The 12775-nt window shown below is 40.4% G+C and overlaps 1 protein-coding gene across 4 annotated transcripts; it reads right to left on the bottom strand.

The window, feature by feature from the left end:
• Nucleotides 1-57: 57 nt before the first annotated feature.
• On the bottom strand, nucleotides 58-12487 carry LOC147140630 (ETS-related transcription factor Elf-1-like). 4 transcript variants are annotated; one of them, XM_086043827.1, is made up of 8 exons: nucleotides 12280-12487; nucleotides 9864-10228; nucleotides 8895-9015; nucleotides 7009-7113; nucleotides 4832-4987; nucleotides 4652-4723; nucleotides 2061-2256; nucleotides 58-1955 (listed from the first exon to the last, which is right to left on the bottom strand). In XM_086043827.1, exons 2-8 carry the CDS (start codon nucleotides 9921-9923, stop codon nucleotides 1388-1390), a joined length of 1278 nt encoding a protein of 425 aa, XP_085899953.1. In that variant the 5' UTR covers nucleotides 9924-10228; nucleotides 12280-12487; the 3' UTR covers nucleotides 58-1387. The 4 variants fall into 4 exon arrangements, with proteins under 4 accessions (XP_085899953.1, XP_085899952.1, XP_085899955.1 ...); XM_086043826.1 differs by lacking the exon at nucleotides 12280-12487 and adding an exon at nucleotides 10811-11041; XM_086043829.1 differs by lacking the exons at nucleotides 4652-4723; nucleotides 4832-4987; nucleotides 12280-12487 and adding an exon at nucleotides 10811-11041.
• Nucleotides 12488-12775: the final 288 nt, after the last annotated feature.

Here is a 12775-nt window from a genome sequence, read left to right on the forward strand (position 1 = left end):
TGCCGTTTTCATCAAATGATGTGTGTGAATCCACAAAAATAAGTTTAACACTAAAACTGAGCAGAGTATATTTATTTGATATATGTAGCAGTATTTTTTAAACCACATCTGGACTGCATCAAAGCAAACAAACCAGACAAAGCAACAAAAAATGCCACACTTTCCTCTGCTAAACTCTTCCAAATCTATATCTGTAAAATCATAGTATCGAGACACTTTGAGATAACACAGAGAGGATAACAAATTACTTCATAAAGTAGAAAACATTTTGCATAGGGGTCCAAGGGGGGCACAGGCACAGTTTTAACTTGCAACTGATGTTATCATCACAGACATTGGTCTAAAATGTTTTGAGTTCAGTTTTCGTGGAGTGATGTGAAACTTGTAGGCTGGCTTAGTCAGGTTCAAACAAAGGCTGTAAGTTGAACTAAACCTGGACCTCAAAACATTGAACTTATCATTACTTCATTATGAAAGGCCAGCCATTGTACTTTTTTTGCATAGAGTATAGGCAAAACAAAACCTGAGAGGAAAAGATGGCAACAAGGCACAAGTCAAGCATGTTCAGACATACAGTAAATACACAATAAGTAAATACATCAAGACTTTAGAGTTCCATATAAGCAAATCTATAAGGTTTAGCAAACACGTGCTTTGCAGGAAAGCTCAATAGTTGCAGTGTAACAGGCGACACAGTAGCTAAATAAAAGACAGAGATCACTAGTGATTGTCAAAAAACAAAAAGGAGTCTGCTGTAGATACTGTACCTCAAATATAACAGCAGCAGTGCTAAATAACTACTAGACAGTGATCCCTTATTTTTTTTTATCAATTCATTACAAAAACAGAATTCAATGCTTAAAAAAAAAAAAAAAAAAGTGGAATGTTTCCCGTACTACCCTCGAGAGTAAGGAGGGACAGGATGTACTGAGATCATCAGGCACTTAAAGAAGGAACATACAGCAGGGATAAACGTTAGTGCAAAGTCATTGTCAAGGCAGAGGAATGTTTCAGCATGTGAGGAGTTACAGACAGCGAGAGGAATGGCGTTGTGCTCCTCAGAAGTGCAAGTGGAGGGTGCGTGCAGAAACGCTGCAGGTTCCAGTGCATGTCTTTGGTTTCTTGTGTGTTTACCAGATACAAGTGACTGAGAGTATCATTAACGATATGGGCTTTTTCCTTTTTTTTGGGGGGGGGGGGGGGGGGGGGGGGTTATTTCAAATCCAAACGCTTGCTTGCTGACATTGCAGCTCAGCAGCTAAGTGGTGTGTGTGTGTGTGTGTGTGTGTGTGTGTGTGTGTGTGTGTGTGTGTGTGTGTGTGTGTGTGTGTGTGTGTGTGTGTGTGTGTGTGTGTGTTGCGCATGTGTTTGTGGATGGCTCATTAATCTACTGGTCAGAGCCAATTAGCGGCACCAGGTTGGGTGTCTCCACATGAGAAGCTTTGGTTCCGGACTGTGATTTTCTATCGCATGTATCCAGCGCACCCCCCGTGTCAGCAGAAGCCTGTTGCTCACACAGACTCCCCAGCAGCTGAGCCGTTTTGAAGACCGAGCCGTGACCTGCCGGCTGGAGGGACTGGACCTTCTGCAGGTTCTGCAGGGTGCGCGACATCTCTGCAAACACAATGGGCAAATGCTGCTCCTGGATGAGGCTGGAGCTGGCAGGTTGAAGGACAGTGTCACGAGTTGGCTTGATCCGCTGGACAGAGCAAAGTGAGGTCTTCTTTGCTGGCATGACATATTCTTCCTCCACTGATTGGTCGCTTGAAGATACCGTGCTGTCATCAGAATCCTCGCTCACGCCTTCATCATTAGCGCTGTTGTCATCGTGTTCTTCTTCCTGTTTGATGCTATCGCCATCTGTGATATAGATCATGTCTTCGGGGAGCGAGGTGAATTGATAGACAAGGCGCTGGCCTTCAACCTTATTAAGGATGCCTCTTTGGTAATAATACCTACAGTACAGAAGCACAACACGATCAGAATTTACACGGCAACATTACTTGAGCAAGGGACATATTATGAAGAGTTGAAATCTGGTTTTGGTTTTAGTACTGTACCTTAGTGCTCTGCCCATTGTCTCATAATTCATATCTGGCTTGTTCTTGTGTTTGCCCCAGAGTCTCGCCACTGCCTTTGAGTTAACCAGTTTGAAGATTCCGGCGTTGGGATTAGTCCATTTAATGTAGCGAGGGCAAACTTGTCTGTCCTGCAACAACTCCATCAGAAACTGCCACAGGTAGAGAGTATTCCCACCTGATGAACCAAAACAAGCCCAATTTGAATGAAATGAACACACAATATAACAAGAGTAAATGATATAATTGCAGCAGAGTAAGGATGTGTTCTTAAACATGTAAAATTATGGAAAACAATTCGATTAAAAAAAATAAAATATGTACACAGCAGTCAGTTGGAGAATCTTAAAGGTTGACGACAATCCATTTCCAATTTGTTCCATTTCTTTTCCAATGGGAAATAATGCAAACTGAGTCAAATCATTCGAGGGCCAAAATGCCTTAAAGTCGAAGTCAACCCAAACAGATTTTTTTCCAGAATATGTTCTGTGCATGCCCACTAATTTAGACAAGGCATTCTGATTAATATTGTGTTTGTGGGATATGAGTTAAGCAGCAAAATAAACCTGCTTTTAGCCATCTCAAGGGGCGGCCATTTTGTCACTTCTGTCAACTGAAAAATACATCAGTGTCTCAGGGCTTAGATAAGGACCAATCATGGTTCAGCTTCAGAAAACAGGTGAGCTGTAAGATCAGTGAGCATGTAAAGCAGGGGTGTCAAAAGTCAAATGGACGGAGGGCCAAATACAAAATTTTGCGACAAGCCGAGGGTCGGACTGATAGAATGTCCATTGAAATTTTTAAAAATGTCCAGATTGGATCGGGTCCTTCGCGCCTGCTGATGATGTCACGCTTTATATATCTGTAATATATTTCTTTGCGTCTGTTTGTCACCCCCCTGGCTGTTGTGTTTTTATCTTCGGAGTTACTTAATAAAAAATAAAATAAAGTACATTACTGCTACTTTTGCGAGGCAGCTCGTACGTCACTTCCGTTTGCGTTTCTCCTGCCAAACTGGAAACAATTTTCCGGTTGACTCGGGCCGCAAGATTGTATGAACTGTACATAATTTGAAGTAAAACGGAGAGGATCATGTGATTGGTATGATGTCTCCAGCTGACCCTATTTTAGAGTGGCAAGGTATGGATGTGGTGCTCCTGTCAGAGAACACAGGCCCGTATTCCACTTGACACGTCTATTTATTGTGGTCTGCAACAACACAGACAAAGAATAACCTAGCAACATCATCCAATGCATATCCATTAGTTAACAATATGCCTAATCATTACAATTCACTGTATTGAAAAATTAATCAGCCAAACAATACATACAATACACATTCACACATTTCATCACTAGAATAGTTAGCATATGAGCCAAAATAGCTAACTAGTGTTCATCAACGTGACATCATGAGAACATATCTAGGCTATCATGTACAGCAGTTACCCGACACGAACTTAAATGATTAAACTCCCCTTTTAACATTTACACACAACAACAAACGTGGTAGAACACGGGAAATCTGCAACTACTGAGTCTGCTGGCACGAACGAGCTGTGTCGAAGGAGGAAAGACAAGAAAAAAAGTCACTCACTATCAACACTCGCTCGAATAGCGTTCAATGCCTGCTCAAAGTGTGGGACATTTCAGCACGACGTCGAAACTCAATGAATTCATCAAACGCCAACAATTACGAATAATAAAACAACGTGACATTTCTAACATGAAGTGTTTCTAATAAAGTGTGTTTTACTCCAAATAACTTTTCACTACAATCCAATTCTGAAAGCCACGAAAAGTGACGTGAAGTCTTCAGTCAGCATGTAGAACAGCCATGGGGTGGCAAACATTGACGCAAAGAAATATATTACAGAAATAGTGTAACGAATTGGGTAATCTGTGCTGTGGTCGAATTTGTCTTGCCAAATTGTGTTGTTTCAGAGGTTAATGAATGCATCGCGCGGCTCGCTGGATGGGAGGGCATGCGAGCGAGAGTAGCGGAGGACGAACAGGAGAGCCGTTGCTCTTTTTTGACTGAACGGTTGTCGTACTGTATTGGCGTCGGCTGTGGCCCACAGTAGCCGGTTGGACTAATAAAAACATGATAATTAAACTCCGTCTGACGATGTGTTCTTTGAAGTCGCTACAATATATTTTAAAGCGTGACGTCTTCGGCAGGCGCGAAGGACCTGATCACATCTGCTACCCACACCGGCTTGCTGCGGGCCGGATCTAATAATAAAGAAATATCATCCCAGGGGCCGTAGAAAACCGATGTGGCCCGCAGGCCTTGACTTTGACATACGTGATGTAAGGGATTATTAACCTTTACATGCTCACTGATCTTACGTCTCATAAGATACACCAAACTCTCAGTTTTGTGGAGCGGGCAGTGCTTACATCAGAGATGGGAAAAGTACTCACATTTTTCACTTGAGTATAAAGAAGTACAATTACTTGAGTAAAAAACAACACTCTGTATTACATCACACAAGGCGACAGCTACAAATTTTGTGTGTAACTTTTAAGACACGACCTTCAGGCGTTTAAATATTCAGGTTCCACTTCACCTTTATTGTATTTATCTCGCTTCACTTTTATGTCAGGAGTAGGAGACTCTGCCCTTCGATGTCGTTTTCTACCTGCATGGTTAAGGGGAAATAAATGTCATTTACATCATATTTTACATGATCACACAGACGTCACTCATTTAAATGAGCAGGCGACTGAAGACCAGGAAAGTGACTGACTTCTTTGTTTGGACTGCAGCTGTGTCGCAGGTTCATTTGTGTGCAACATGTGCCATTCTGGCTCTTCAACAGCTCCCAAAATCCCCTCTGCAGACACAGTCACCTGAGTGACAGGAGCAGTGATGACATCGCCCAGTGATGGCAAGAAGGTCTGAGCTGTACGAGGTCATACACAGACTTATTGAAAGCGTGCAACACAATAATAATTCCAACACCTTCGTACATTGAGACGCAAAGCAGGTGGATGAGAGCAACTTCCCCTTTTACAGGGTGTCCAAAAAGTCATTTTCATGTATCATTTGGACAGACGTGAGGTTTGGTTTTACAGTTTTTATAAGGAGGGATCGCCGAGTACCGATACCAGGTATTGACCCGATACCAGCCTTATTTTAAGGTATCGCCTACTCACTGAGGCTGCTGATACCAGAAACCAATATTTAGGGACAAATATATCTGACATTGAGTAAGTCCTCCTTGGCAGTTGTTGCCGCTAAATTGAGGCAGTTTTACACTTCGGGGAATCCTCATTCTGGTCTTTGTTCACAATTGTTTGCCATTGAGTTAAATGAAATTTTGTGTATCATAAGTACTAGTGGTTAAAAAAAACAGTACAGAACATCATTCTTCGTAAGCCTTTCATTTCTTGCCCATGGCTTATCAATCGACAGAGCAAAACAGACCATTGCAAAACTGCCGCCTGGCATGATTTTTTTCTGTCCGTGACTTAACAATTCACATTTTCCTTTGCAAGTTTCTCAAAACAGGGTCTGTTATACACAATGTGCGCAGAGGAAGGACTGCTATAACTTACACCGATGAAAGTGTCAAACTCTTAGAGTGGGTGTTTGTACAGAGCCAAAGAAAGTCTATCTGGAGGGCTTCACCAGAACTCAGCACCAACAAAAGGTAAGGCTTCTCAAACCGGTGCTGAAATAAGGTTGGGGATTGAAAAACTTCTCGCCAATTTTGCAAAACTGCTTCAGTGTTACTTGGCCAATCATTGGCAAGGGAGTAATATGCTCACATTAACTACAAAGCCAAACACTGTCAAATGCTGGTGGCCTCATGTCAGGTGTCTGAATGATACCTGAATCTAAATTAAGAAAAAAAACGTTTATAGTGACTTTTGGCACACGCTGTATGTGCATGTGAGTTAGGGATTGATCAAGACAAAGATATAGATCAGATTTCATGAATACGGGTTTTGATATAGCTACAGTACAGCGTCCAGCAGCACATAAAACATCACGTGCACATGGGCTGTATACATAATGTGAGGCCCAATTAAGAGCCACTTTCACTCAAAAAAATCAATGTGTGTGAATAACTCTTGATAAAGAATATGACTAACATTTAAAGACTCCATGAAATGACATTCATGCTTCCTTGAATTTGAGTCTGGGAGAAGTGGGGTCAGTGAGTTCTCCCATAACTCCACCCAACTTTAAATAGTTTATATCTGAAATACTATTTTCAAAAAGCAATTTGCCATTTTTTTGACAATCATAGACAAGTATTACTCAAACAATCGGCGTTAGAAAATAATTGCTTTTTAGTCTAATAGAAAAGATGATTTACATCAAGGCTGAAAGGATCTCATAACTGAGCTGCTTTTCTGTTTATTTGTCCTCAGAAGTACATCACTTTCAGCTCTATGTGGAGGAATAAAATGGTGTTCAACTATTATACTCTGAGATCAAGTTTAATTTGGTCCATTTAGGACATACCATTTCTTTCTTTAGGATTCTTTAGGATTTGGGATACATCAAAACGTAAGGATATGAAACAAATTAAGACACATTGTCAATAAATATCTTTTTACATTTCCCCCCGACCAGCAGAGGTGCTATTGCGTCAGTCTCAACAAGTATGCAATCTAAAGAATAACAATCGGACAACACTATGGGAAATTGAGCGCCATTCTTAAAGACTTCTGCTTTGGCAACACTCTTTTTGTTGTATTATGTTCAATGTGACAGAATGGTTGAAATGTGGAATTCTCCCATCTGATAAAAATAAAAAATAAAATAGATAATTGATTATTGTCAATTAACATTCTCCATAATATGCAAGGATTTTTTTGTCCAATGTCCTTACTTCAATCCAATAAACATATGTATGTAAAATGTTTTTGGTGGACTTCTAACGGGAGGTTAGTGTTGACAGCGCACACTTACAGTAGTGCTCCAGTGAGAGGGTATCAGGACAGTCCAAGTCAAGAAGTGAGTCTGCAGCAACGAGCGTTTCCATGGTTTCTTCGTCTCCACTTTCACATGGCTCCACTTTAGACCACAGAGTAAAGAGTAACACAAATAACCACAATAGTAAGATGGTAGAAGAGGATATTTATACTTCTCTGAACAGGAAACATGACATTTTACTGCACTGAAATTATTTGTTTAGTATGATGTGGTTGACCTCATTTGTGCCCATTCATCTAAAGAAGATTTTAATATATCGTCGCTGTCCTGTGAAAAACACTTACCTCCAATTTTGGAAACTTTTTTATTTTTCACTTTAATGCGATGTTTGTAACGCAGAAACATGATTCATGTAAAAATAAGAAAATGAAAAAAAATGGAGATAAGTGTTTTTTACATGACAGCGACGATATGTTAACCATTATATGGGACAAACAAAAATAATTTATGGCTTTGGATATCAGGGCAGTGTGTGTTGGTGCCACAACAGAGTACATTATCAAGTCTAGTCCCATCACAGTTTGTCATTGAAACTATGACTTTTTGATGCTGAGCAAAAACACATTATTGGGACGGTATCAAATACTGATTTTTCACAGTGTGTACAGCATGCAGTCTATTGCCTTGAGTTCTCTCAGTGTGCTGGCAGGCAATATATTATGATAACTGTTAAATCAAAGAGCACGACTGCTTTATGGGCTGTTTTATACGGTGGTACCATCAATGTGATAGAGTACCTTGTTAAGGTGTATATTTAATTATCAGAGACAGCCAAGAGACGTTGATGTCCAGTTACTGTAACCAGTGACAATTTATCATCTGACCCTCCTCCAAGGACCACCATCAATCTAACAAATACTGTGCAGTCAAGTCATTAACAGGTGTACTAACTGGCCAAAGAACTAGGCGCACCTGTCCAATTTCGTTAGATGGATATGTATAATATTAATCAGCAATGATTGATATTGTCAGAAACAATATGGATATTTTTGTTGTGCACATTTGTAGTGTGAGTAGCTGATCTGCGTTTATCATAGTTCGTTTGTACCATATCCTGGCAAAATGCAGTTATCTAAATTATTATGAGCAATGCACCTCCAGAATCTATACCACTGAAAATGACAAGAATACAAATTGTATGATATTGAGTTAACACGTTAACACATGGGCAATAAACGTAACTGGATCGGTGTGTGATACATCAGCGTACATGTTAAAAGTCTTTGAAGTGGGATCGACGCATGTCTTTGTGACGTGAGACGAGTGATGGAAAACATCTGCTGGCTAACAATGCTGTCAAACGTGGACATTTTCTACCGCTTTCGAAAATCCATTGACAACTGGACGAACAACACACAAGTGGTGAAGCAAGTAATCTATTATCGTGAAGTTATTGAAAAACGTCATGGAAACATGTCTTTACTCTAGTTCTGCTAGCATCGTCAACTTAGCTTAGCCAAGCCCTACTACTGCTGCACCGGGCAACTTGAACATCAAAAGTAAAGCGACGCAAAACCACGACATAACTTACTTTTAACAACCAGCACTGATGATGAGTGAGCTAGAGCATGCTTTAGCTGGATTCGTCCTCGTCTACATTCTAATGCGATGTATGAGCTGCCTTTTGCAGATTCTAGCTAGAAATGTTTTGTTCAACTTCCTGAATATTTTACGGAGGGTGGTCCTTGAGCTAGGAATAAAAGTGCGCGTGCGCATGTCAGGCACCCTTTTCAACCAACGCAATTTAGTAAAATGGCTAGGAATGGCAAACTCTGAAGGCCGCAGTTCTTACGATTAGATTAAATATTTGCTACGCAACAATACTATAGTGGGTCTGTGTGCCCCGTAGGGTATGCACTAACCTTTAGGCAACTGGTGGTCTTCTACCTGTGGCTCATCACACAAAAACCCTGAATATGCCAACAGGTGTGAATGTGGAATGTGCTCCACGAGCACCGCAGGGAAATCCGAGTGAGCCCCCAACTGCGCAAATGACAAAAATATCAATATCATTTTAACTGTAACATGACATTATCAACGGTATCTCACTAAAATGAATGCTGTGTGTTGGGTTATTTTAAGGGGACAGTGAATTTGCTTTGTTAAACAAGCTGTACACTAGCTAATTTACATTGCGTCATTTCTTCAGTGCTGTCCTTCCACATTTAAAACAATTTATTGCATCTCTTAATAAATTCTAAATGCTTAATTTCAAGTTAGTCAGTAGTGACAGTAGTGTAAAACTGCCACACTGCATCATATTGTCAATTGTTAACACCTTGCTGCATCGCACTAATAAACACAAATTTAAATACATTTATGCATCCGTCAAACTGATAATGAGAGCAGAACATCATTGTATTTTCAAAGGCAGAATGTTTGATAAACTTGGTGTATTGGATTCATGTTTTCATAATGTTTTGCTCAGTTGGTGTACACAAGCTCCAATGTTACACACCACGATATCCTGGGCAACAACTGTTTGAAAATTGTAATGATGTCATTGGTCAGTTTTCTGGCAGGTTAGTATCAATTTAATAGTGTTTTTAATTGCTATTGTAATTTGCACTGGTTTAGAACGCATATAGAGCAATAAATTGACCTTCTCGTGACACTAAATAAGGTGTATTACAAACCAAATGTAAACCAATTCATACAACAGTAATAATATTGTGAAGTACGTCTGTTTACACATTAATGCAGTGAATATTGCTAGCTTGTGCAGGCCTTCCTATGTAGAAGATTCACTTTTTGTTAATTACTTTAGCTGAAGACAACTGGCAAGCATGAAATGCACGTACAAATAACACAATGCTAAATATTTCACTTACCCCTGACAGGTTAACATGGTCACTGGCAAAGTCAAAAATGAGCTCCGATTGCTGCAGCATGGCTGAAAATGCCAAACACCCTTGCAGATCTAAGTAGATGGCTATAGCATCACAGTAATCTGTGGAATATTGTCTCTTGCTCTTTGAGGGCTGATGAATAACAGTGGTCAGTTGCAGTAGGCCTTTAGATGATCAGAGATGTGCATATCACAGGATATGATGATGCTGGCATCCCAACGGTGAATGTGAGTATACTTGATCAGCATAAGACAGAGGTGTCACAGGAAATAGCGTTTGCCTCTTGTGCTTTGACTTTCATTGGGGAAGTGGCTTCTATGAAATATGTCCTACGGTCAGACTGGAACCTGTCGGGAAATAAAAAACAGAAATGAGTAACATACATTGATGAGAGGGAGAAATAGGCAACATTTAGACACCAATTGCATACTTATTTAATAAAGACTTGGTGGTCTGAAATAGACGTTAAAAAGTACAGTCTGCTTGTGACGCATCTCACTTGCATCTTCTAAAAAGAGGCCAAACCACCAACAGGAAGGAAGTGTTTGTACTGCAACGTGTTTGTGTGTGTGTGTGTGTGTGTGTGTGTGTGCAATACTGGGGAAGCAGCTGCTGTTGAACTTGAAACAATATGTCTTTGCGCAACTTTCAAGGTCACAGCCGTTGCATTCACATTCCTTAAGACATGTTGGGGACATTTAGAATCAAAGCAGTTGTTTTGTTCTCTTGCTTTTGAAACATTTAATTATTCCATCCTTCCTCTTTGATGCCTGAGTCCTCTGATCATTCTTGCTCCTCAATGTTGGACTCATTCTGAGGTTAACGTGAATCGCGTTGGGGATTTAAGTCTTTCCCGCTGTTGTACAGATGCTTCTTATTTACTGGTTTAAAAGAGAATTCATCAACATGGCGGCACACCTGCACCTTACCTTTTGCTCTTTTCTGTAGAAGATCACAGCAGTAATCAGGTTTTGCGTACTACACTGTCGCTTTCATTCCTAGAAAAATAGCTTGAAGGAATTAAATCCATCCATATTTTAATCCTGTTAATCCTCCAACTTTAGCAGCTTCACAGTTATTGATGTTTTCGCACCAAAAGCTTCCAAAGGGAGAACATGAATGGGCGTCTTAGCAGTTGCGAGGGAGCCACAATATGTTTGGGTCAGTTATCACACAGGAAGCACAGCTCAGTTAGGAGGCACCACTTCCTGAGTTCTTGTGCCAATCCCCTGCCATCATTTTAGCCAGAAATGGCCTTCTCATTTTCAACTTCCTCTGATGTTTGGCTTCAATGGTTTCAAAGTAAAATTAAGTTTGTTTCTTTTTGGATGTATCGTTGAAAACAAAATGACATTGACAAAATTACATTTTATTTTAGCCGGAGGAACTTTTCTTTCATCACACACACACACACACACACACAATCTTTTCTGTGGTTACTGTAGGTTGGCTACAAAGTAAGTGAATTAACAGCTTATTTTCCTCTTTCTAACCTGAATTTCAGGCTGTGGCTTTGCAACATGGCAAGCTGCCATGCTTATCTTCGTGACAATGAATGCGCTGCTCAACATAATCAGTGCAGCCTGTATTTTTTATTTTGCAGAAAAAAACAGGATTATACTTTTTTATTTATATATTTTGCCAAATCGCTAATTCTCACATTGTTCTTTCTTCGAGTGGCATCTGCTTTCAAGCACCATTGAGGTAGCTGTATATTCATTATTAGCTGGCCCTGCAGCCTGCCAGAGGACTCCGGAGCCATTGTTCATTGGTACTCTGGTCACATACTGTAGGTTTGTCTCTGTGGCCTTTGCACAGGGCTTTGAGTCTGTGAAGTGGCTGCCAGGCCCCTCGGGACACTGATAAGGCCCCGTAATGTTCATTCCTCATTTTGCCTGTGTGAGGGTAAGAGAGCGAAATAGAAGTGCAGGTTTGTTGGACAGAGAGAGGTTATGTGTGTTCAATATGTGTGAACTAGGCCACGATGATAACAGGATGGCAAGTGAGGGAAGCAGCTGATAAGGTCCTCCGGTTGCTAGCTGTAACAGGGCCTTGTTAAATGCACATTGAAATATGGTGCAAGGGGAGATTGGCTATCGGAGTAGTGGCGGTGGTCACAGCACAATAACTGCTTGACAACATTTCTGATGTTCATACAGCGTGTGTTTGTGTGCGCGCGCGTGTGCAGGCTCATCTTTTGATAAATATGTTCAAATGTAAACGTCCATGCTCAGAACCTCATGCTCTGAAAACTGGTTTCACTTTCCTTTTAGCACATGACATCCAACATACAGTTGTGCTACAAGTGATTCTTTCTTAGGTATTTTTCAAATCAATCATAATAACATTATTACTATTATTATTATGACTCTATGTTAATCATAAGCAGAGGGGTTACCTTGTGTTGTCAATTGGTTTCTATGCAGCAGGACAGCAGCCGGCTGGAGGATCCAAAAGAGAAAAACAAACTGTTCTCATGTGGCAAACACAAAACTGTCATCTGCTTCAATACCAGTGATCAGTTTCCTATTGTTTCAATCCCAGTTTCCAAGTGACTCAGGTGAGATTATAGATCAGTGTTACGATCTTGTCAAGATGTTGCTCCCTCGCTTTTTTCCTCTTGAACTGCCCACCAAGTGAGTTCTGATTGGTTACCTGTGTTGTGAGTCAAAGTAACCCTTAGTAACGATTGTCAGTGCGGAGCAAATGTAAACACGGGTGCATTTGCAATGTAAAGCAGAGAGCCAACCCACTAACTTGCAAACAAACATATATTCTATAAGGGAAACTGGGTTTGTGTGCGTGTGTGTGCTTTTGTTTGTTTGTTTTTGGTTCAGCAGCAATTGATTATTTTTACTGATATGTTGCTGTTGGAACTTTAAAATGTATGTTTA

The sequence above is a fragment of the Filicampus tigris genome, chromosome 10 (assembly GCF_054856515.1).
Source record: "Filicampus tigris isolate MCC_2025a chromosome 10, RoL_Ftig_1.0, whole genome shotgun sequence".
NCBI classification, from domain to species: Eukaryota; Metazoa; Chordata; class Actinopteri; order Syngnathiformes; family Syngnathidae; genus Filicampus; species Filicampus tigris.